The sequence below is a fragment of the Argentina silus genome, assembly GCF_951799395.1.
Source record: "Argentina silus genome assembly, chromosome: Y".
Taxonomy (NCBI): domain Eukaryota; kingdom Metazoa; phylum Chordata; class Actinopteri; order Argentiniformes; family Argentinidae; genus Argentina; species Argentina silus.
This window is the reverse complement of record NC_139654.1, coordinates 17985168-18011703: the sequence shown is the minus strand read 5'-3', so window position 1 is coordinate 18011703 and position 26536 is coordinate 17985168. Positions and strand designations below refer to the sequence as shown.

At 44.6% G+C, this 26536-nt stretch overlaps 1 protein-coding gene across 6 annotated transcripts in view; it reads left to right on the top strand.

Annotated features, from left to right (window-relative positions):
* The window catches only part of LOC310824276 (striatin-like), a 113406-nt gene that overhangs the window by 55392 nt on the left and 31478 nt on the right, over window positions 1-26536 (top strand). For all 6 annotated transcript variants that reach the window (XM_083697148.1, XM_083697146.1, XM_083697144.1 and 3 more), the window contains 2 exons: window positions 2531-2609; window positions 6165-6338. In XM_083697148.1, coding sequence (XP_083553274.1) covers window positions 2531-2609; window positions 6165-6338 — 253 coding nt within the window. The remainder of the gene's footprint in view (window positions 1-2530; window positions 2610-6164; window positions 6339-26536) is intronic.

Genomic DNA, 26536 nt, shown 5'->3' with positions numbered 1-26536 from the left:
GTGACACTATCTGCATAAGTGCGAACCTGACGGCCAGCTGCGTCCTCCTTGCCATGCCTGACTAAACCTATGTGATACTTCACTTGTTTGATTTCAAAGCCAAAAGAAAAAAAACATGTTTCACTGTCCCATTACTTATGCAGCATCTTAGTCCAATAAAAAAATCAATATTGAGTAAATCAGGAAGGATTTTTTTTAACGATTTGAAGCCTTCAGTAATTTCATTGGCGCCACTTCTAATATACCACTCTGGATTCGCGCCTCTCTGGACAGCCTCCGTCGCACACAGGGAAAAGGGAAGGAATGGATTTTGCTCAAGGCAGGATTGCTAAGCTCTGGTTTTGTTACACTCATTTTTATTTGTTTATTTAATCGTTTATCTGGATATAAAGCGGATCTCCGTTTAAGGTTATAAAGAGCACTTTTAATAGGTTTATGAAACCCTGGTACCAGGTATCACCCAGTTCATATGTTTCTCTTTGATTGATTGAAAAGTACTTTTAATATGTTTTCTACTGTGATATTGTTACAAGTGTGGTTACACTAGTTTAAAAGTTAATCATGTCTCTGGACTGTATTGAATGTCAATATTTCCATGGCAGCATTGCTTCAATGACCCAGTATAAGGAGCAATGGAGCAAACGGTCTCTTAGAATAAGGAGCGATAGTGGAGAGGCTTACGTCTCTCTTAAAATTGGCCCTTTGATTTCATTATGTACTCTAGACTGGATAAAAAGCTTTTTATTTATTTTTTTCTGAATGTAATCCAAATATTGTATGCATGTTGTTGCTGTGATGCCTCCTCATGTAGAGGAATGTGATGGTTTATTTACAGAGTGGGAACTGATTTACAGTGTGGGAAATAATTATTTGATCCCCTGCTGATTTTGTTAGTTTGCCCGATTACAAAGAAATGAGCGGTCTATAATTTTTATGGTACTTTTAGTTTAACAAATAGAGACAGAATATCAACAAAGAAGTCCAGAAAAAACACATTATATAAAGTTATAAATTAATTTGCATTTGATCGAAGGAAATAAGTATTTGATCCCCTACAAATCAGCAAGAATTCTGGCTCATACAGACCGGTTATATGCCCATGAGGCACACAGATTAGTCCTGTCACTTTAGGAAAAGTACTCCTAATCTCTGCTTGTTATGGGTATAAAAGACACCTGTCAATAGAATCAATCTCTTCCATTCCAACCTCTCCACCACCATGGGCAAGACCAAAGAACATTCAAAGGACATCAGGGTAAGAGTTGTAGACCTGCACAAGGCTGGAATGGGCTACAAGACCATCAGCAAGAAGCTTGGTGAGAAGGAGACAACTGTTGGTGCAATTATTAGAAAATGGAAGAAATACAAAATAACCATCAATCGCCCTCGGCCTGGAGCTCCATGCAAGATCTCGCCTCGTGGGGTAAGGATGATCATGAGAAGGGTGAGGGATCAGCCCAGAACTACACGGGAGGAGCTTGGTAATGATCTCAAGGCAGCTGGGACCACAGTCACCAAGAAAACCATTGGTAACACACTACACTGTAACAGATTGAAATCCTGCAGTGCCCGCAAGGTCCCCCTGCTCAAGAAGGCACATGTACAGGCCCATCTGAAGTTTGCCAATGAACACCTAAATGATTCAGAGAAGGCTTGGGAGAAGGTGATGTGGTCAGATGAGACCAAAATTGAACTCTTTGGCATAAATTCGACTCTTCGTGTTTGGAGGGAGAGAAATGCTGAATGTTACAATCCCAAGAACACTATCCCCACCGTCAAACACGGAGTTGGAAACATTATGCTTTGGGGTTGTTTCTCTGCTAAGGGTACAGGACGACTTCACTGCATTGAGGGGCCAATGGACGGGGCCATGTACCATAAGATCTTGGACGAGAACCTCCTTCCCTCAGCCAGAGCACTGAGGATGGGTCGTGGATGGGTCTTCCAGCATGACAATGACCCAAAACATACAGCCAAGGCAACAAAGGAGTGGCTCAAGAAGAAGCACACTAAGGTCATGGAGTGGCCTAGCTAGTCTCCAGACCTTAATCCTATAGAAAATTTGTGGAGGGAGCTGAAGCTTCGAGTTGCCAAGCAAAAGCCTTGAAACCTTCAGGATTTGGAGAGGATCTGTAAAGAGGAGTGGACCAAAATCCCTCCTGAGATGTGTGCAAACCTGGTGACCAACTATAAGAAACGTCTGACTTCTGTGCTTGCCAGCAAGGGTTTCTCCACCAAGTACTAAGTCATGTTTTGCTTGGGGATCAAATACTTATTTCCTTCGATCAAATGCAAATGAATTTATAACTTTATATCATGTGTTTTTTCTGGACTTCTTTGTTGATATTCTGTCTCTATTTGTTCAAATAGAAGTACCATAAAAATTATAGACCGCTCATTTCTTTGTAATCGGGCAAACTAACAAAATCAGCAGGGGATCAAATAATTATTTCCCCCACTGTATGTGCCTGGCTGTGTGTTTGTGGAGTAGAGTTCGTGTTGTGATTAGTTTCTTGCTCCTCTCCCCCAGATGAAGCGAATGAGAACGAGGCCCCTGGGTCACTGAACAATCAGCTGTCCTGGAAGCAAGGCCGCCAGCTCCTCAGACAGTGAGTAGAGACACATGTTGTAATGATGATTTTCAGATGTTGAAGAATGCAGTCACCGGTGATGTAAATAAAGTGGATACGCCGAATCAAATCGATTTGGAAGATTCCACCACAATGGAAGATACATGGTAAATGCACAGTCCACAAGAGAGTACCGAAATGGGGGTTTCTCATTATTTATACAGGGAGACAAACAAGTCTCTGGAAGCCTCCCCCATCTCATATGTGGCATGGCGCCAGCAAGTCTGGAGGTAGAGGGGCCCAGGCTATGTTCCACATCTGGTTGTCATTACAACAGAGTCTTACGTAGTTTGTACCCCAGCTAAAATTCATCATAACACATGTCTAATTCTACTACAAGAGAGAATGTTTATAGATTCCAACAATGGGTGATCTTTGGCTGTACTCTGTAGCACCACAACCCTCTGGCTATCGTCAAACACTTGGCTTCTCAAAGATAGTTGGCAGTGTCAGTCTCAGAGTCGGACTCTTTGTCCCAGAGGTGCCAGACATGGCTGGTGGAATATTACTCCTGTACCATGCTTTGGCAGGAAAATGGGGAATAGCTCCCTCACTTGGTCAACAATGGTCATTATCCATACACCATGTCCTCTGTGCTCTACTTATTGTTGTGTGATCACACTCCAGGCAGTGTCAATGAGAGAGCCCCAGCCTGTGACATGGACACCATCAGGGAGCCTCACGCGTCACCTGTAGCCCGAGTGTGTGTCAGTGACAGATCAATGTGCTAAACCTGTTGCTGTCCATGTCCTGTTCAAACCAATTAAAATTTCAGCTGTGGATGTCACTGCAGGGTAAGTGTAATATAGGATGGCTGAGCACACTGGCCTCAACAGAGCTGACATTGATCAGAGAGGACACCATATTGAATGCAGAATGAGGACTACTGCTGGTCTATCACCATATTTTAACAGAGCTAATATCTGAGTTTATACAGTGCCTATAGAAAGTCATCATACCTCTTTGAAATAGTTACTATATTTGTCGTACAGCCTGAAATCAAAACCCATTAAAAAAAAAATACAACATCAAACTAATGAAAAAAAAGGCGACAGTTCTGAAAATTTATAAAAACAATAAAAATATAAAAATTAGAAAAACAAGAATAACAGGGTTGGAAAAGTCATCAGTCCCCTGAATTTAATACTTTGTAGAGCCACCTTTTGCTGCAATTACAGAGAATATTTGCCCATTCTTCCTTGCAGAATTGTTCGAGTTCAGTCAAATTCCGTGGTGAGCGTCGATGGACTGCTCTCTTCAAGTCCGTCCACAGATCGGATTTAAGTCAGGGCTCTGACTTGGCCACTCAAGGACATTCACCTTTCTATCCTTAAGCCACTGCGTTGTTCTTTTGGCGGTACGTTTAGGATCGTTGTCGTGTTGGAAGGTGAATGACCTGCCCATCTTCAGCTGTCTAGCAGAGGGACGCAGGTTGTCCTCAAGAATTTGGGTGTACTTGGCAGCATCCATTTTCCCTTCAATCCTGACCAATTGCCCAGTCCCCGCTGAAGAGAAACATCCCCACAACATAATGTTGCCATCACCATGCTTCACAGTAGGTATGGTGTGTTTTGGGTGGTGTGCTGTGTTTGGTTTTCGCCAAACATAGCGCTTGGAGTTCAGTCCAAAAAGTTCAATCTTAGTCTCGTCTGACCATAAAACCTTTTACCACATGGCAACAGAATCTTCCTGGTGTGTTTTTGCATAGCACAAACGAGACTGACTGTGGCACTTTTTCAGAAAAGGCTTCTTTCTTGCTACCCTGCCATACAGGCCAGCTTTGTGTAAAGCTTGTGAGATTGTTGTCACATGCACAGACAGACCAGTCCCAGCCATAAAGACTTGTAAGTCCTTCAAAGTTGCCTTTGGCCTCTTGGTAGCTTCTCTGATCAATGTCCTCCTGGCTCCAGTCATCCAGTTTGGACGGACGGCCTGATCTAGGCATCTGATCTAGGTTGGTGGTGCCATACGCCTTCCACTTCTTAATGATGCTCTGAACGGTACTCAGAGGGATAGCTAAAGCCTTCGAAATCTTTTTGTAGCCTTCACCTAACTTGTGCCTTCCTACAACTTTATCCCGGAGGCCTTTTAAAAGTACTTTTCCAACCATGGTGAATTCTTTGCAGAACCATGCACTTCTAGTAGTGGAATCCTCAAGAAACAGCTAGTTTTATTCTGAAGTAATCAAAACCACTACAATTGATGTCAGGTGGGGGGCAATTAGCCTGGTGTTTGATCTGGAAGTTGATTGGTTGCACCTGAGCAAGTTTATAATGGTATACTCTAAGGGGCTGATCAGGTATTTCACAAATTAATTTTTAATAATTGTCCAGAATTTTTAAAATGTTTATTTTCACTTTGATGATGAGGGTTATAATGTGTACATACAGCTCAAAAAAGTTAGATTTCATTTATTTTAATGTCCAGGGTGTAATGTGACAAAAGGTAAAGATTTCACAGGGTATGATGACTTTCTATAGGCACTGTAGATTATGTATCAGTGAAGTGTTGTTACCTAACTCCTCTATGGATTAAAGATGCTTTGGATTCAATCCTTGCATTCAGGTCAAAAAATGTACACCCGCCGGTAGATTTCGGCATTGGCGGGTACATCTGTAAATCTTACCTGACACTTTGACGGGTAGCCAACAAAGGTTCACGAATACGATGCTTCAATTTAAAAATTAAACTGGTGCGATCCGCAATTATGGTCACTGTTGATTCAACATTTGTGACAACACTCCTGCTGCTCCTGCCTCCTCCAGCTGACTGTAACTGCTGCGCATCTCACTCACGCTTCTCCTGACTTTCAAACAAACCCCAGAGCCTATGAGCTTTTTTTACAATGTTTCTGGTTACAACCTAAAATAAAGCATAACAGTAAAATTCAACTCCACGCGACAGCACGAGATAACAACTTACATGCAACCGTGTGAGAGAAAACATGCAGGGGAAAATATTTTGCTGTATTTTGACAGGGATATGCTCGAAGCTTTAAAGCCTACTACAGGAGGATCGTTCTGTGCAGGGAGTAATTGTGAATGCGTCAGGAGTCATGCTAATGTGTTCTTTGGTGATCTTTGCCTTAATGTTAGTTAAAAAAAAATGTAGCTGCTAAAAAATCAAGAGTGGCTGGTGAATTTTCTCATCCACCAGACACCTTGGCTGATGCATGGAAAAGTTAATTGGATGCCCTGCTTGCATGTAACTAAATCAACCTCCTAAACTGATATACTTTATACCACCCCTCTGTGTTTTGTAGAGGCATTATGTTGGAGGTTATTTAATTGAATATTTTAAGTCATACACGTGTTATCACAAAGACAGTGGTTTCTTACTATTGAAGAGGACTGAGTTCACTGACTTTTTACCTTTCATGCTCTGAGGTTTTTTCAAAAATCACACATCCATTAGTTTATTTCCATAAACAGAGTTTCTTCAATAATGTATTAAACATAATCTGTTCAAGGTCAGAGCCAACATTAGATAAACTATGACTTATAACTAAGCAACTCCCCCTGTCTCATGTTTCAGGTACCTGCAGGAGGTAGGCTACACAGACACCATCCTGGATGTGAAGTCCCAGAGGGTGAGGGCTCTGCTCCGCTTGACTGGAGAGGCTTGGGGGGAGGGGTCCACTGACAGGACGGGCACAGAGCCCCTGATCAACGGGACAGACACATCACCAAAGGGCACCGGTACAGGAGGGTGAGTTCTCTTCACATTCTTAATCCAAGTACAGGGAAGGTGCACCAACATACATCACATGTAAATGAATACAAATTGTTTTTTTATCAATGTGCAGTTCTGTTAGGGTGCAAGGAAATTCCTTGGCCCCAACTTTAATACTTTAAATAAAAGAAGACATGTTTGATATCAGAGTCCAACCAAGGTTTACCATTTATTACAGATCTGCAGGAGAGAGTCAAAAACAACCTGTCCCTCTGGCAGAGTGCACAATCTCTCTCTGTCTCAAACTCTCTCAGATAAGGTGTTTTCGAGCAGCCCTTTTATACTGAATTTTTCTTAGGGACAGCAACACGTGTACAGTTCAATAACAAAGGGGTCCCTTTAGGTCAGTGTGGCCTTTGTCTCCCGGCAATTCAAAATAATTAAAAGCCCTATCCAGGACTCCGGAACCAACCCTCTGGTAACAGGTATGGACCTCAGCCTGCAGGGTCTCTACCCTTTAAGCCGCCAATAAGGTCCTGTGTAGGTTGGTGTCGGTTAGATTCACTCCGCTGTTAACAGTCTAAGAATCCCATAGTTCCCCCATTGACTTCCTTCACCCACTTCAGTTGTACTGAAAACTCACCCCTAAAAAACCGTACGCAGAAGTGGGCAATCTCTATGGTTAACGACTGCTCTAACCTTATGTGAGTGCAAGTTGGTGTGGTTGCGGATAAAAGATTTATCGGTATGTTCAATATACCCAAAGGAGGTAATAATGGGCTAGATATAACCGTTCAGATCCTATCATGAAATATGCACAGTAATCTATAACATTTCACATTGCCAGGAGGAGGTATAAGACTTATAACGAATGGTATAATAAGAATAAAAATAATAAAACATTAAATTTCAGAAATCTGTTGCTTTAAATGCAGGATATGATCTTTAATAATGGTTCAAAGCATTACAGCATAGCTAAGATATCATAAAAGTGGGTTACAGACAGTGTTCTAGAATGTTAATATGTTATAATATAAAATCATAAAAATAATAAAAACCATACCTCTGACCCTACTCTGCCTGTTCTGCTACTTATCAGTGAAATTTAGAGAGGCCCCAGTTCCGCTCCGTCGAGCGAAACCCGGTTCCGCTCCGTCGAGCGAACCCGGTTCCTCTTTCCGCCGTAGCTGTAGTAGAGAGATTGAGTTCCCTCTACCCAGCCAAGGGACTCTGATTCCCCACAGAGGGTCTCAGCTTTGCCCCTGACCTGTAGGACCTGGAGAATCTACTAAAATTGGCTTCTTTGATTGATCCTGGGGAAACCTGTGTCCAAGTATCTTCCGTAAAACCGGTTAAAACCTATAATAATATGTCTAAGTGTGGTCCAGGAACTTGTGAAATCCAATAGAAATGTGTCCAAGTGTCTTCTGTGAAACCGGTGAAAATCTATAATAATAGACCCCAGTCTTACTCACTACCACAGCCTCAACAGCTAAGGTGATGCCTAGTGCTGAGAGAGGTACAGTTCAGAGGTGGAGTTTTCAGAGTGTAGTCTTGTAACTTGCAATATCCTACAGAAATATGTCCAAGTATTGTCAAGAAACTTGTCCTCAATAGCTGTTCAGCGGTTGCAATCCGTGAGTCAGAATTTGATCAGAGTATGAGCTCCGGGCTTGGTATCCAACACACTCTCTCCTGCTCCGATGCTTCAGGTTTTTACGCTCCGCAGCGGGGAATGACCAGCGAAATGCTCCGGGGAGCTCGTTTTATACCCTTGCCAAAAGTACCTCCCTACCTTGTGTGTGTGTCTATGTCTGAACGGTGTGTGTCTAATCTGAACAGCTCTTCTCTACCTTGTGTGCGTCTATGTTTGCAGAGAGTGTGCAAAGTGTCTGCAGAGCGGGCCTGCAAAGTGTTTGCAGAGAGTGAGAAAGAGGGAGAGGGAATTGCAGTAACACCAGATTGCAGTAACTCCAGATTTCAGCAACACCAAAATTAGGGAAGTGCTTTTTGGGAAGTTTCTCTGTCCCAAAAAGGGACTTTCAGGCCTTATCACATCATAATCAAGCATTTTAAAGGATCCAAAACCAGTAAATCACTCTATTCTTCATACTGTTAGTCTTAACCATTCTTAACATGTTCATACTTGATTTTGGACACCGTGGTACTTTTCTGTTGGGGATTTTCCACCACCTGACCTGCCTCTCCCGGCGGGCCTTACACTATATCCCCTTTCTTGCAGTGATTAAACTTTGTACCTTCGATAACAACTTTCAGTAATATAGTACCTTACTTCAGTGATCATTTCTGAGTAAGATTACACAATCAAACATGGGAATTCTCATATTCTTAGCACTTTCTTTGATAGCGGGCCATCATTACAATGAGGCCTAAGCAGATATGGTGACACGGGGTCATACACTCACATTCTAGTTACTCCTATGCAGTTAGGCAGTTACATATGTTTGAATCAACTTATCATCTATAAGCAATTATGCAGTTACACATATCTGAATTAATTTATCATTTACTGATCCTGGAAGGTGGAGCTGATGAATGGCTCCGTCCCCTCTTCCAGCACCAGGGTTGGTATCTCCAGCTGTGGCAGGAACAACTCGTAGAGCAGATCTGTGAAGTCGACCTCGCAAGACATTTCTGGTGGAGGACTCTGCTGTATGGTCTCCTGTGAGGTCTCTGTCTCTAGAGTGAGGGTTGGCATTTGGTCATTCTCTGGTATTATAATTACTATTTTAGGATCATCCTCAGTCGTATCCTCCCACATCTGGTTGAGCAGGATCGGATCAGTCACCGGCTCCTGAATGACGTCTGTGGTTGTGAGAGGCGAATCGGGGGAGACAGGCGAGATGAGAGGGGCGAGAGGCGAATATGAGGAGATAGGTGAGTAGGGAGGTGCGGTCACCTCGTCCAATATCACCCAGCCGGGAGGTAGCTGTATGTCCTCAATTGGCCCGTCCTCTTCCTGTCTTCATGGAGTTGTTGGTTGAAAGCTCCTCTGATAGCTCCGAGGAAGAGACATCCTCTAGTTCCAACAGGACCTGTGATGTTGGTGGGGGCGGTGGTGTAACCACCTTCTTCTCTTGCGCCCCCTGGCCTCCTGTGGGTCTCCCGGGAGCTTTGCACTTCGCCTTGTTCTCAGGGGCTCGTCCCGTGCCCTTGGGAGGCCACCACATCCATACGCCTGTTGAGACCCATACGCCTGTTTAGCATAGCCTTTGGCCGATAGTAGGTAGTCTCAGAGTCAGACTCGGACTCGGCCGACTCAGTTTCAGAATCAGTTGCATAGACTAGTCCACTGTGTCGTCGTGGCCTCAACTCACGCTTAATGCTTATCGTAGCGGTACCCGTAGCCTTATCCTCCGTAGCCTTTGGCGCCATCTCCTGGGTACCAAAGGGCCTTTCCACCCTTTTTGTTGGTGCCCTCCTTTTCTTAACCGTTTGTACTGGATTAATAGGCCCGGTCCGTGTCTCCATCTCCATCAGTGGTGGTATGAGAATGACATCACGGCCTTTCTCAGGGCTTGGTGATTCCTTGGGGGTGCCTTCTCTAGCGATGGAGTCCCCTGCCGCCTCAACTCCCTGCTTCTCCTCCGTATCAGGACCCCTCTCAGCCTTCAGGCCCAACCTGTTGTAACCTGGGTAACTCTGGGAGTGATGCTCAGGCCGGGGAAAGGCCATACTAGACTCGCCCTCGGTGACACCTTGCACCAGCGCATGAAATTAACCTTTTGGGCCACCAGCCACTGTGGCAGGTGGGTGCAAAAATGTACCAGCCACTTGGACTTCATACCAACATTTTTTTGTCCGCAAAATAAAGGCAGTCACAGAAAACACATGAGCATGCTTGTATGCTTCTTCAACTTGTTAAAACAAGACATTTATTCAATAAAATCATTCAGCAATAAAACAAGAGGGACCATGCTTAAATGTTTCTTGAACTTATTGAAATATACATATATGCATATGCAGATTCCTCTTCTTCACTGCTACTCTCCCTTGCTCCTCTGCTCTCCATGAAGTCTGGCCTCCTAGACCGAAGGCTGTCGAGATGCCACATCTCTATGGCTGGGCTAGGGTTAAACTCCTTGATGGAGGGAGAGGACAGCTGGACTGTTAGCAGGTCTGAGAGAGTCTAGCTTTTCAGGCTTGACCTCCAGTCACTTTTGACCTGCGTCATTGTGTTGAACCCCCCCCTCACAGACTGCTGTGGAGGCTGGGATGGCTAGGATCAGTTCCACCAGATGGAGGAGGTCAGGGCACTGGTGCTTTAGGATCCTGTTGACCTTGAGCCAGGAGACCTTGTCCAGGGTATTTGGGTCCTGGTAGAGCCTTGACTTCAGGATGGTCCACTGGTCCTGGATCTGTTCCACCTTAACCCCAGAGGAACCTCTGAAAACACATGAAATATGTTTAATAAATAAATATACTGCAATTAAGATTGAGTAAACGTAAAATGTTATGGCAAATGTGTTTTGTCTGTAAGATGCTAACCTGCACTGTTTTCTGCATCTGGCCAATTTTGGAAGTGCTCACATTCTCAAATCTGTTGTCCATGCTTTGGGATAGCTGTTCAATCAGTCGGTCCTTTGCTGCATTTACATGGGCCAGGGCACTGTTGTCAGTGTTCATCAGACTGACACCCTCAAAAGTCTTTGGGTCTGCCAATGCTCTCTTCAGCATGGGTCCAGGTCTATATAACATTGTATAGAATAAGGTGTATACAAACGTTTAGTTTGTTTTCATTTTTCAGAGAAATAAACAAAGCACTATGCTGGCTAAATGAACTTTTTCTATTTCCTCAATGATTGAATTTATCTTCTCCTGTAATTGTTATATTTTAGGCTTAGATTAAGGTATATTATAAGCATACCTGCTCTACAGTTGGCAGAAGTTTAGAGCCGAGCTGCCAGTGTGACGATGTCGCGAAGGCTCGCAAAAAGTTTTTTTTTGGCATCGTTGAGCATGATGGATATGTTTACAATGTGTTATAGTGTGTTCAGATCATTTATTTGAGAGTAGCTCATGAGTTGTTGTTTCAATTTGGTTATAATGTTTCTCAGTTGACACCGTGCATTTCAGCAGTAGGCTACTGTATATGGACACAGCGCACTCACAAAGCAAAGAGCACAGTTCGTGTCATTCATTTTCTGTTCTGGCACTGAACGTATTTCACATCATTAAAATGAGAACTTTCATGAATCAATCAAAACAAATGTTTACATGCCATCTGCAATGATGAGAATGAAACAAATCTCTGATCATGAGAGCATTGCATATGTTTGTCAGTATGTCAATCTGATCTGATCACCCTGAATTTTGGCTATTTGTCCAGGGACGTAGGAAGTATATTTCCCAAGGGGGTGTTGCCTAAAATGTTGTGACCCAGAGAAAATGTATCACCTGTTAAACAAGCAATTCTTGTGACTTTTGATGGGAAAATAACGTAGTGGTTAGTGCGAGTGAAAAGCATGAAATGATCGGGTCTCAGGTAAATGAGCTAGCGATATCACGTTTTTTTAAACGTGATGATGAAACTAACCAGCTCCACCTCAATTACACTAGGTCATAAAGAGGCAGCAAAGCAATTTTTGGCTGCCTTGCCCGCTTTACTGTCTGTCACTGCTGAGCTATAAAACTGCCTAGCAAGCCACACTGGCACTGACTGTTAACAAGTTAGTCGAGCACATTTTAATATCATGTAACAACGTTTTATAAACTGTCATAAATACATGTTTGATTACTTACTCGCACATCCACATATAGTCTGAGAACAGTCTTCCTTTCTTGCCAATGGCATGGACATTTCTGAAGAGCAGCTTCATTCTCTCGAACTGCTGTGACTTCATTGACGTTATTGCGTTATTGCCTTCATGGCAAGACTCTCCTCTTGAGGATCTGTGTTCGCGTTTTTAATTGTGCTGCATTGAATGTGAGACTTACTTTGAAGACTTGTGCTCTTTTACCGCCTCCAGTTTGAGTTTTTTTGTGCCCAGTACAAACAAGTTATTCTATGCTTTATCTCGAGTGTAAAGGCGACAGAACATAAGGCCCTCTTTTACCTCAAACACAAGGCATTCACGCGTCTCCCCCTCATCAGTGTGCCACTTTCAACACTTTTTTGTTTTATTTGCCTGTTTGTGGTACTTCATCATCTTCTTTTGTTAAAGTTGTCGTCTTTTCACTCCAGCAATGTGGTCCTCTGTGGCTCAGTTGGTAGAGCATGGCACTAACAACGCTTAGGTTGTGGGTTTGTTTCCTGCTGGAACCATATATACTGAAAAATGTCTCACTTTGGACACAGATACAGTGCATTTGGAAAGTATTCAGTAAATTAATTTCTTTCCTCATCAATCTACACACAATACCCCATAATGACAAAGCGAAAACAGGTCTTTAGAAATGTTTGCTAATTTATTAAAAATAAAAAACTGAAATACCACATTTACATAAGTATTCAGACTCGTTGCTATGACACTCGAAATTGAGCTCAGGTGCATCCTGTTTCCATTGATCATCCTTGAGATGTTTCTACGACTTGATTGGAGTCCACCTGTGGTAAATTCAATTGATTGGACATGATTTAGAAAGGCACACAACTGTCTATATAAGGTCCCATAGTTGAACAGTGCATGTCAGAGCAAAAACCAGGCCATGAGGTCGAAGGAATTGTCCGTAGACCTTCGAGACAGGATTGTGACGAGGCACAGATCTTGCAGTTTTTTACACAATTTCTGCAGTATTGAAGGTCCCCAAGAACACAGTAGCCTCCATCATTCTTAAATGGAAGAAGTTTGGAACCACCAAGACTCTTCCTAGAGCTGGCTGCCCGGCCAAACTGAGCAATAGGGGGAGAAGGGCCATCGTCAAGGAGGTGACCAAGAACCCAATGGCCACTCTGACAGAGCTCCTCTGTGGAGATGAAAGAACCTTCCAGAAGGACAACCATCTCTGCAGCACTCCACCAATCAGGCCTTTATGGTAGAGTGGCCAGACGGAAGCCACTCCTCAGTAAAGATCACATGACAGCCCGCTTGGAGTTTGCCAAAAGGCACCTAAAGGACTCTCAAACCATGAGAAACAAGATTTTCTGGTCTGATGAAACCAAGATTGAACTCTTTGGCCTGAATGCTAAGCGTCACGTCTGGAGGAAACCAGGCACCGCTCATCACCTGGCCAATACGATCCCTATGGTGAAGCATGGTGGTGGCAGCATTATGCTGTGGGAATGTTTTTCAGCGGTAGGGACTGGGAGACGAGTCAGGATTGAGGGAATGATGAACGGAGCAAAGTACAGAGAGATCCTTGAGGAAAACCTGTGCTCAGGAGTGCTCAGGACCCCAGACTGGGGCTAAGGTTCACCTTCCAACAGGACAATGACCCCAAGCACACAGCCAAGAAAACGCAGGAGTGGCTTCGGGACAAGTCTCTGAATGTCCTTGAGTGGCCCAGCCAGAGCCCGGACTTGAACCCAAGTTTCAAGTTTATTTGTTACGTCTCATACACAAGTGCAGGGAGTAAAATTCTTGGGCTCGGTTCCTTGGCAATGCAGCATACAAAATACAAATAATACAAATACGCAGTAGTGCAATGAGGTAAGGACAAGACAATAAGTGACACAATATATATAGTACAATATAAGTGAGACGGTTGGACAGTGACGATTGTTGGGGACACAAGACAATAGACATGACACAATTGCAGTATAAATGGTAGAGTACCCGATCGAACATCTCTGGAGAGACCGGAAAATAGCTTTGCATCCAACCTGACAGAGCTTGAGAGGATCTGCAGGGAAGAATGGGAGAAACTCCCCAAATACAGGTGTGCTAAGCTTGTAGCGTCATACCCAAGAAGACTTGAGGCTGTAATTGCTGCCAAAGGTGCTTCAACAAAGTACTGAGTAAAGGGTCTGAATACTTATGTAAAGGTGATTTTGTTTTTTCTGTTATTTTTAATAAATTAGCAAACATTTCTAAAAACCTGTTTTGGCTTTGTCATAATGGGGTATTGTGTGTAGATTGATGAGGGAAAAAAATGAATTTTAGAATAAGGCTGTAACATAACAAAATGTGGAAAGCGTGAAGGGGTCTGAATACTTTCTGAATGCACTTTATTATTATTATTATTATTATTATATTATGTGACGCCACATTATAGATTTACCTGCCACTGCCTAAATTTACCCACATTTGGCAAGGATATTTCAAGGATATGAAGGGCCTGTTCAGTTACGTCCATCACGGCGGTCAAAAGGGCATTGAGAGAGAGCAGGTAGTTAGATGGGAGTTTCTTGTAGCGGTGCCATCTATAACATCTAGCAGGGCACATTAAGCTCTAGTTGACCTTTAAGTATACCCTCAAATGTGATCTCTGCTGAGTTGCAGATTTACAGCATCCACCAATTGCAGTCTGCCCTGTCTTCCCTCGGTTACCCCCCTCTGAGGTGAAATCATTCATCCCTCCTATTCTTAATCTCATTTAATGAATCATACATTCATGGCATTTAGCAGACACCTTTATCCAAAGCGACTTACAACAAATACATTTGTCTTAGTAAGTGAATCATCTATCCATCAGTCATCAAAAGAAAAAGTAATCTATGCTAGGACTAGGGAATCAGAATCATCAGAATCAGAATTATTTTATTTGGCCAAGTATATTTGCACATACAGGAAATTGACTTGGTGAGGTTGATGTATGGGACATAAAAAACAATCGCAAATATTGACTAGAATTTACAAAATAGCAAAATATTAACAAAATAGCAATAACAAATTTACGAAATAGAACAATAAAACAATACATTTTGTAGGCTATGAAATGGGTATGCGGCATGTAGACTATAAATTAGAATAATTTTACATTTTCAGCCGATGACCTTCTCGGCTGACCGAATGGTCCGCTGCAGTCTGCCTTTGTCCTTGGCAGTGGAGGCAGCGAACCAGATGGTGATCGATGAGCTGAGGATGGACTCAATGATGGCCGTGTAGAACTCGACCGTCACTTTCTGCGGTATGTTGAATTTCGGAATGGAAGAACATCTTCTGCTGGGCCTTCTTGATGGTGGAGGTGAGGTCCTGTGAAATTATTGTCCCCAGGAATCTGAATGACTCCACAGTGTTAACTGGTCAGTCACACATGATGAGGGGGGCGGTTGGGGCTGGGCTTCTCCTGAAGTCAACTACCATCTCTACAGTTTTTAGGTCGTTCAGCTCCAAGTTGTTCTGGCTGCACCAGGAAGCTATGCTGTCAACTTCCTCTCTGTAGACGGACTCATCCCCATTGGAAATTAATCCAATGAGGGTTGTGTCATCTGCGAACTTCAGGAGTTTGACAGAAGGGTGGCTAGAGGTGCAGCTGTTGGTGTAGAGGGAGAAGAGTAGAGGAGAGAGCACACAGCCTTGTGGGGCTCCAGTGCTGATGGTCCGGGGCTCAGAGACAAGCTTGCCCAGCCGCGCGTGCTGCTTCCTGTCTGTCAGGAAGTCAGTGATCCACCTGCAGGTGGGATCAGGCACGCTCAGCTGGGATAGCTTGTCCTGGAGGAGAGCTGGGGCGATGGTGTTGAATGCGGAGATGAAGTCCACAAACAGGATCCTGGCGTAGGTGCCGAGGGAGTCTAGGTGCTGGGGGATGAAGTGCCATGTTAACTGCGTCATCTACAGACCTGTCGGCTCTGTAGGCAAACTGCAGTGGGTCGAGGAGGGGGTTGGTGATGGCCTTGAGGTGGGTGAGCACGAGGAGCTCAAAGGTCTTCATTACCACAGAGGTCAGGGCGACTGGTCTGTTGTCATTAAGGCCTGTGATCCTCTGCTTTTTGGGAACTGGGATGATGGTGGATGTTTTGAAGCAGGCAGGTACCATGCATTCGACCAGTGAGGTGTTAAAGATGTCCGTAAACATTGGAGACAGCTGGTCTGCACAGTGCTTCAGTGTGGAGGGGGAGACAGCGTCTGGTCCAGCTGCCTTGCGGGGGTTCTGACTCTTGAACAGTTTGTTGACGTCTCTCTTCTGGATGGAGAGAGGTGTGATGGGGGGTCAGAGTCAGGACTGTTTCATTGTCTGTCAAATCTACAGTAGAAGTCATTCAGGTCGTTTGCAAGTCTGAGGTCATCCATAGAGTGGGGGGATTTGGTTTTGCAGTCTGTGATCTCTCGAAGACCTTTCCAGACTGATGAGGAGTCGTTGGCTGTGAATTGTTGTACCGTCGTCTCCACTCCTGAAAGCCCTCTCCTTCTCCAAACGAAGCTGTTTGAGTGTTGCTGTGAACCAGGGCTTGTCATTGTTGTAACTCACCCTGGTGCGTGTTGGAATACATCTGTCCTCACAGAAACTGATGTATGACGTCACAGACTCTGTGTTATCTAGGCAGTCACGCAGCTCCTCCACTGCTTCTCTGCTGCTCCAATTCTTAGATCTCCGCACAGCAGGTTTCGAAAGTTTTAGTTTCTGCCTGCATGCCGGGATCAGATGAATAAGAACATGGTCAGATAGTCCCAAAGCCGTGCAGGGAACTGCGTGATAAGCTCTGCTGATGGTGCTGTAACAATGATCCAAAATCTTCTCATCCCTGGTCGGGCATTTGATTAACTGCTTATATTTAGGGAGTTTGTGAGTTAAGTTTCCCTTGTTAAAGTCCCCAATGACAATAACTGGGGAATATGTGTTCTCTCTCCTTCTTTGCACTCCTAATATTTGGTCAGCGAGTTGACGTTGAGCCACTTTCACATCAGCTTGCGGAGGAATGTAAATGCCAGCCAATATAAAAGAAGTGAATTCACGTGGAGAGTAAAACGGTGTCGATTCAATCAGCCATGATTCCGTGAAACACAAAACAGAAGACAGAGAAAAGTCTCTATTTGTCCTGATAAGAAGACGCAATTCGTCCATTTTGTTGCACAGTGAGCAGACATTTGAGAGGAGTATTCCCGTTAGAGGCGAGCGTAATCCTCTCTCCCTAAAGCGCAGAGCCCTGGTGCGCTTACCTCTCCGTCTCCGCCTCACTTCTTGGCCAAGGGCCAGAATATCCAGTAAATCCACAGATGAGGCGAGAAAGTTGGGACATAAATCAGATGGTGTTGAGTCCCTGACGTTAAGTGTCTCGTCCCTCGTGAAAATAATCAGAGTGGAATCACAATTAACGGAACTAAAGACTAAAAACAAACAAAGAAGTGCGCACCAACACACCGTCGCAGCCATAAGATAAAAAAATAAAAATAATGCTTTGGACCAGGGGCATAATTTCTTTTTTTTTTCTTTTTTTCTTTTCATTTATTTACAGGAGAGAAACTTGTACAGTGAGGTAGTGGGGATGAAGAGGTCTTTCGGAGGGACCGTTAAGATGTAGCCTGAAGAGATGGGTCTTCAATTTACGGCAGAAGATTGGTAGTGACTCTGCAGTCATGACAGCAGTGGAAAGCTCATTCCACCAGCGGGGTGCCAGGACAGTGAAAAGCCGTGACCGAGTAGTGCGGCTGCTGCATTCAAGATTCAAGATTCAAGATTTCTTTATTTGTCACGTGCATACAAGTATACAGTGAAATGCAAAAGTGACAGTGCCACAGAGTAGTGCAACAACACAATAAGTTTTAAAATACAATAAAATAAAAATAGAAGTACTAAAAAATATACAGTATGGACAGTATAAACAGTATAAACAATATGAACAGTATAGCCAGTAAGCAATATAAATAGCAGATGGATGATTATGTGTGTGCATATGTGTTAGAATGACAGTGCATGTGTGAGTGACTTGAGGGGGGCACTGGTGGGGTCATCGTTGACAATTCTGATGGCATGGGGGAAGAAACTCAGTCTTAGCCTCTCTGTTTTTGCTGCATGACAGCGGAGGCGTTTTCCTGACGGCAGCGGCTGGAACAGTCCATGTTTCGGGTGGTGAGGGTCCTTCATAATCCTGTATGCTCTGGTCCTACACCTCCTGGTGTACAGGACATGGAGAGGGGGGGTTGGAGCTCCCATGGTCTTTTCTGCCAGGCGTACCACCCTTTGCAGAGTTCGCCTGTCCTGGGCTGTGCTGTTACCGTACCAGACGGTGATGTTGCCAGCCAGGATGCTCTCCACAGCTCCAGAGTAGAAGGACTGAAGGATCCTCCGGGAGACTCTGAATTTCCTCAGTTGCCTGAGATGGAACAGGCGCTGCCTTGCCTTTCCCACCAGAGAACTGATGTTGTCCACGTAGAGGCGGCGGTGCCAGGTGGCCAGTCGAGGTGGAAGAGCAGAGCGATCGGGCAGGGGTTTGGGGGCTGGCCATTGCTTGCAAGTAGGGAGGGGTTGTTCCCCTTGCTGCCCGGTAGGCGAGCACCAGGGTCTTGAATCTGATGCGAGCTGCTTCCGGGAGCCAGTGAAGGGTGCGGAGGAGGGGAGTGACAAGGGAGAATTTGGGGAGATTGAACACCAGACGGGCAGCAGCGTTCTGGATGAGCAGCAGAGGCCTGATGGTGGAGGCGGGGAGACCGGCCAAGAGTGCGTTGCAGTAGTCAAGGCGAGAGATCACAAGTGTTTGGACCAAAAGTTGTGCTGCTTCTCTGGTGAAGAATGGACGTATCCTTCTGATGATGTAGAGGAAGAATCTACAAGAGCGTGCTGTCGCTGTGATGTTCACCACACAGGATAAGTGGTTGTCAAGGATCACCCCCAGGTTCTTGGCTGTATGGGAGGAGGTCATAGTAGAGTTCTCTACTGTGATGGAGAGGGCAGGCTTTTCCTGGGAGGAAGAGCAGCTCAGTCTTGTTAAGGTTGAGCTTGAGGTGGTGGTGCAAGACACGCAGAGACACATGTTGCCACCTGTGAGTCAGAAGGGGGGAAAGAGAGAAAGAGTTGAGTGTCATCTGCGTAGTTGTGGTAGGAGAAACCATGTGAGGAAATTACCAAGCCAAGAGATTTAGTATTGAGGGAGAACAGTAAGGGCACTAGGACAGAGCCCTGGGGGACCCCAGTGGTGAGGGCTCGTGGAGAGGACAGCGAGAGGACACGTCATCTGGTAAGAGCGATTGGCCAGGTACGATGCAAACCAGGAGAGTGCAGAGCCAGAGATGCCCAATTCTGAGAGGGTGGAGAGAAGGATTCCTGTGTCGAATGCAGCAGACAGGTCCAGAAGAATGAGAACAGAGGAGAGGGAGGACGCTCGATCAGAGTGGAGGGCCTCCGTGACAGCAAGGAGAGCAGTCTCAGTAGAGTGCCCAGCCTTAAAGCCAGATTGGTGAGGGTCAAGGAGGTTGTTCTGAAGGAGGTAGTGAGACAGTTGGTTTGAGACAGCACGTTCAAGGGTTTTAGATAAGAAGGAGAGAAGGGAAACCAGTCTGTAGTTATGGACAGCAGACAGGTCAAGAGTTGGTTTCTTGAGACAAGGCTTGACTCTGGCTGTCTTGAAGGCAGCTGGGACAGATCCTGTGGACAGAGAGGAATTGATTAAGGTGGTAAGGAACGGAAGGAGGTCTTTGGAGATGGATTGGAGAAAGGGGGAGGGGATAGGATCAAGGGGGCAGGTGGTTGCCCGCTTGGATGTGACCAGCTTTAGAACATCATCAGGGGAGAGGGGGGGAAAAGCTGATAAACCAGAGACCAGAGCGCAATGGGTTTGGGAGGAGATTTAACAGTATTAGTGAGAGGTAGAGGGAAAGAGCTGCTGATGTCATCAACCTTCTTTTCAAAGTTGGTGACAAAGTCATCATAGACAGGGAGGAGGGAAGAGGGGGAGGAGGTGGGTTGAGGAGTGAGGAAATTGTGGAGAACAGTTTCCTTGGGTCAGAGGATTGAATTTTGGAATGGTTGTAAGAAGCTTTAGCAGCTGATGCAGATGAGGTGTAGTTGAGGAGGAGAGACAGATAAGGTTTTAGGTCATCAGGGAGGCCGTTTTTTCTCCATTTCCACTCAGCTGCCCAGAGCCCTATGCCCAGAGCTCCAAGCTTGCAGGGTTTCAGACAGCCAAGGAGCGCGTGGAGAGGATCGTGCTGGCCTGGGGTCTGGTCTAATCTCAGCACCTCATAGTGTTTTTGAGATGGAGTTCATGCTACCAAACAGGCCAGACACTTTGCCCAACGACAATCCCTATGATTCCTTCCCTCTATCCCTCCTCTAGGCAGAGACCAGGAGAATACCTCTTCCACCCGCTCTTTGGCCCATTGCTGCAGGGCCGTGAAATCAGTACACTGATGATGTCAAGAATTCAAATCAATGCTATTGGATATAGACATAGGGACTTTGACAGCATTGACTAGTCATTTTATTTTTATTTTTCAACACTCATAGGTAACAGCCCCAAAGGTGGGGCTGGATGAACTAAGGGACATCACATTTCAGTGTGTGGGGGCAGCCTGGGGGGCTCCTTACCCCTTGTTGCAGGGCTATATAGGCTATATAATGTTTCTCAGTTGATTCCGCGCATTTCAGCAGGAGGCTATATGGACACAAAGCAAAGAGCTTTTGTGTCATAAATGTTCTACTCTGGCACCACAAGTTCATATTGAATGTATTTCACATGATTGATTCATGAAAACTCTAATTTCAATCAAAAATGTGTCATGCCATTTGCAATGATGAGAATAAACAAATTATGTTTTCACTGTCTTTTAGAGATACAATTCGAATGGTGACTACCATCCAGTCCCACTCCTCCCCTAGAACAGTCAAGTTCTTAATTTCACGAATTTTGCGCAAGTTGCTATCGGTATATTAAGGAGTGAGTTAAGACAGAGACACTTGTAAATACTTAAGTTCTCTGACAACTGCGTCGTAACATGGCAACATACAGAAGCTAACAGACAGATTACAGAACCATGACGAACATCTCTGCTGCAATAAGTGGGGCAATCAAGATAATGAGCGTTCAGTAATTTATACAGACAGAATGAACTCTCTTTTCAAGTGTCAGTGATGGGCAGTGAATTATAATATACACTGCTCAAAAAAATTAAGGGAACACTTAATCGTCACAGTGTAACACCAAGTCAGTGGAGAGAAGGATTCCTGGGATATCAATCTGCCCATTTAGGAAGCACAAGTGATTGTGAATCAATTTCACCTGCTTTGGTGCAAATGAAAGTGACAACAGGTGCACTGGAGAGGCAAAAGCAAGACAACCCCCAAAAAGGTAATGGTTTTGCATGTGGTGGCCACAGACAATTGCTCTCTCCTTATCCTTCCTGACTGATTCTTCTCTAGTTTTGTGTTCTGCTAGTGTCCTTGTCACTACTGGTAGCATGAGGTGGTACCTGCAGCCCACTCAGGTTGCACAGGTAGTCCAGCTCCTCCAGGACGGCACATCCATACGTGCGGTCGCAAGAAGGTTTGCTGTGTCTCCCAGCACAGTCTCAAGAGCATGGAGGAGATACCAGGAGACTGGCCGTTACACGAGGAGAGCTGGACAGGGTCGTAGAAGGGCATCAACACAACAGCAGGACCGGTATCTGCTCCTTTGTGCGAGAAGGAACAGAAGGAGCACTGCCAGAGCCCTACAAAATGACCTCCAGCAAGCTACTGGTGTGCATGTGTCTGACCAAACTGTCAGAAACAGACTCCCTGAGGGTGGCATGAGGGCCCGACGTCCTCTAGTGGGACCTGTGCTCACTGCTCAGCACCATGCAGCTCGATTGGCATTCGTGATAGAACACCAGAATTGGCGTCCTGTTCTCTTCACAGATGAGAGCAGGTTCATTTGAATATTTACAAAAGGTCCCCACGGGGATGGAGCAGCTTCAAGAGTGTGTGGGATTGGTTTAGCTGCGTTGTGTTTTGCGCCAATTCCGCAGTTTTTAGTTAATCTCTTACAGATTCCACCAAATCCAAAGGTCCACCAATCTTTTACACATGCTGCCACCATCCTCCCTTTTCTCACGTGTCAGGACGTGACACGTGAGCAAGATATGGGAGCAGTGCTTTTGGGGCCACAGGGCAGCCGCTCCGATGGCGGCAAACATTAGATTAGAGTACAGTCATTACACATCCAAATCCATTTCTCCTTATTATCAGCACTGTTTTGTAACAACAGAACTTCATCAACAGGTAAAGGGACAAGGACAGGAGTCACGGCGGCCAACAGGGCATCCCTGGGCAAAGGGAGTAATCTATTTAAATGCAACATCAGGCATTCCCCCGTGAGACAGAAAAGTGTTTGTGGTGTGGGCTGCCCATTTACTAACTGAGACATCTAAAGGCAGCATAACAGCATCTGACAGGTCAGCAATGAGGGCAGCATGCTTTATCAGAGTACCAGCAGAGGTTAAGAACCCACGCTCTCTCCATAGAGCCCCAAATGCATACCTAGAATCTGTGTAAATAGTAAATATATCAGTTACTGTCAATATAATACTCCTCCTGAAGTAGGAGTACAGCAACATTTTAAACTCCAAATCAAGATCTTCATGGGGCTTTCTATTGTATAGTAGTCTCTGCCCTATCCCCCATTTTGTATTGGTGATCCTGCACTAGTCAGGAATCCACCACAACACAGACATCTTAAATCAACTATCTCAAATTGGTATAACTATCCACTGAGCATCGCCAGCTATGTTCTTTCCATTCTCATTGACAAAACAATGAGAACGGAGTGTGGAACAGCCGACTAAACATCCTGCACCCCTATCAGGGGTTGTACAGAATAGTCTGCTTCAATGCCATGTATGTGGCCTTCACATACCAGGAGCGATTCTATCCCTACATTCAAAATTAGGAATAACGGTTAACCTCTTATTTGAATATGCGTCTTGAAAGCACATCAACTCATCAGTTTTTGTCTACAACATTCAATTTCAATGAATCTGCATTACTTTCCAATTAGTAAGTTGTTTGGGATACAATGATGTCCTTGTTATTGGAAATGAATATACGTGTTATTGGAAATGAGGCAACAATTGGAGTTGGTAACTAATGTTCACTTACATTTCTCTAAATATGTTTACTTGATTAAACCAGGCCGCATGTGTGCTGTAGACAAAGTAAGCAAAAATTATCATTGTCAACTACTGTAGGCACAAATGATAAACTGTCCATTAATTTGCCTATGCTTAATGGTTAGCACGATTCACAAAACATACTTCACTCTGGATTACTTAGTGGCCTGTTTTAACACATTATGAATGCACATTTTTAAGTCTTCCTCAACCAACAAGATACATTTTTATAAATTATTTTATTTAACCATAATTTTAACACAGTCACATTGAGACCAGAGTCTCTTTTTCAAGGGAGCCTTGCAATACAAATGATACAAATACATAGGATACAAACAAGGAAACAAACAAAACGAGTAAGAGCGACCTAAAATGTCCAAGCGGTACTAAAGAGTCTAGTTTTGGTATCACTTGGAGTTCGTTAATTTTTTTTGGACCATACTGGCTAAAAGCTGGGGTTTTTTGGTTAGTGGAAACATGCGGGACCTTGAGAACTAACCACTCCTGTGATCGGGTGGAAAAACTAGTGGTTCTATAATTTAGGAGATTGGAAGTTTTTATAAAAGGGCTATATAAATAAACAGAAGGCAATGCTGTTTTATCCTCGTAGATAGGGATGGCCAACCTACTTTCTGATAGAGATGGCAATGGTGTATTAAATGTGTCTCCTGTAATGAAGCGGAGGGCACTATGGTATACTGCGTCAAGAGGTTTTAATGAGGATGTACTGGCATGCATATATTACTATTGTGACGGCCGCCGGGGTGTGCGGGCGCGTCACGGACCCAAACACAGTGTAAGCAGAGAGGTCCACACCAGAATTATAATCAAAGATATTTATTCGGTTAGCGGGGAGAGGGAAATGATAGAGAGAGGGTGGGGGTGAGAAGGCGTCGTGTCGTGAAGATAGCAGGGGGGTTCGGTACACGGTGGGTGGTCCTCTTACGTTCCAGGTCGGGGCGGCAGCGGGGTAGTCAGACAGGCGAAGGTTGGCAACGTAGCGGGCTCTCCTATGGTCAGGGGTCATACACTGGACAATGGTGACTTGGCTTATTCTCTCTCTCATCAACTGCTCCTTGGTTCGCCGTAGCAACTCCTCCCCACTGGGTGCTCCGTGGGCTACTTTTGTACCGTCTCTGCTGCTCCTGCTGATGCCCTTCACCTGTGCCTTGATGGGCAGGAACTCCATGTATGGGCATACGGTGATTATCTCCACGGGTTGCAGCTGTGGCCCCTTGGGGCGCAGGAACTCCATACATGGTCCTGCCAAAGACAACACGGGGCAAGAGAGGGACAGCAGAAACAGCAGAGACAAAGAGAGGCGAGATATATACTCCATTTACCACCGTCCCACACTCGCGCATGGGCTTAGGCACGGGCCGGGCGCCACACTATACTATATCGCCATAATCCAATGTGGCCGTGAAGGTTGATAGAAGAAACCTTCTTTAATTTCCAGTTTCTTTGAAAGTACATATAACTTCACAGTAATGATATTTCTACACACATTCTTACATGCCATTTAGCTGACGCTTTTATCCAAAGCGACTTACATTCCAGTTAAGTGCATACATTTCAGTATATATGGTCCCAGCGGGAATTGAACCCACAACCTCAGCGTTGTTAGCGCCATGCTCTACCAACTGAGCCACAGAGGACCATACAACTGTTCAACTGCTCGGTAACGGAAATATTTAATTAGCCAATCACATGGCAGCAACTCTGTGCATTTAGGCATGTAGACATGGTCAAGGCGACCTGCTGAAGTTCAATCCGAGCATCAGAATGGGGAAGAAAGGTGATTTAAGTGACTTTGAACGTGGCATGGTTGTTGGTGCCAGACGGGCTGGTCTGAGTATTTCAGAAACTGCTGATCTTCTGGGATTTTCACGCACAACCATCTCTAGGGTTTACAGAGAATGGTCCGAAAAAGAGAAAATATCCAGTGAGCGGCAGTTCTCTGGGCGAAAATGCCTTGTTGATGCCAGAGGTCAGAGGAGAATGGCCAGACTGGTTCGAGATGATAGAAAGGCAACAGTAACTCAAATAACCACTCGTTTACAACCAAGGTATGCAGAAGACCATCTCTGAACACACAACATGTCGAACCTTGAAGCAGATGGGCTACAAAAGGGGGTCCAACCCAGTACTAGCAAGGTGTACCTAATAAAGTGGCCGGTGAGTGTATATGTGTTTTAAATGACAGCTTGTCATCGATCCAGATACCAAGATATGTATATGATGGGACTTGTTCAATTTGGACGCCACTCAGGGTGCTAATATTTAACTCTGAGGTATCTTTGCGGGATCTGGAGAATAGCATGTATTTTGTAACTAGATAAAGGTGAGTGTTGTATAGCATTTACAGCACTCATAGACTGAGTTGTCAGACAACTGCCTTAGACAAATCAATAAATAGAGCAATACATTTTAGTTTTTTTTATCCAGAGCACTAACAATATCATTTATGACCAGTGACCAGTAGCAGACTGGCCATCTGGGGCACCGGGAGAATTCCCGGTGGGCCGGTTGATCAGTGGGCTGCAGGGCTGGTGAACGACGCGATCTGTGGGCTGTGGGGCCGGTGGATCTGTGGGTTGCGGGGCCGGTGAACGACGCAGCCCAAAATGACCGAGCCCACTACTCCATCTCCGCCGACATGGCAGGCCCACTGGTCCATTCCTCTTTCGCGCAGCCCTGCCTAACCATAACTATTACTATGTAATCCAGGCCAGTTGACACTATGTACTGCCATATCACTTGACTGCTTGCCAACAGCAGGAGTAGAATTTGACATTTCAAAGACATATCCAGCAGAAATTAAATGTTGATTAAAGGCATCACCTATTTCCCTTTTGCCAGTAATGGGACCAGCTTCAGTCATGATTTGATGGGGCAGTGTGTGGGAGGGACTAAGTTTCTGAAAGTTTTCAAAAATGTACAGTGCCTTCGGAAAGTATTCAGACCCCTTTACTTTTTCCACATTTTATTGTGTTATAGACTCAATTTAAAATGGGTTAAATTAAAAGAATTTGCCATCAATCCACACATAATACCCCAGAATGACAAAGCGAAAACACATTTTTTTTAAATGTATTAAAATTGAAATACAGAAATACCTCATGTACATACATTGGGGGAAATAATTATTTGATCCCCTGCTGATTTTGTTAGTTTGCCCGATTACAAAGAAATGAGCGGTCTATAATTTTTATGGTACTTTTATTTTAACAAATAGAGACAGAATATTAACAAAGAAGTCCAGAAAAAACACATTATATAAAGTTATAAATTAATTTGCATTTGATCGAA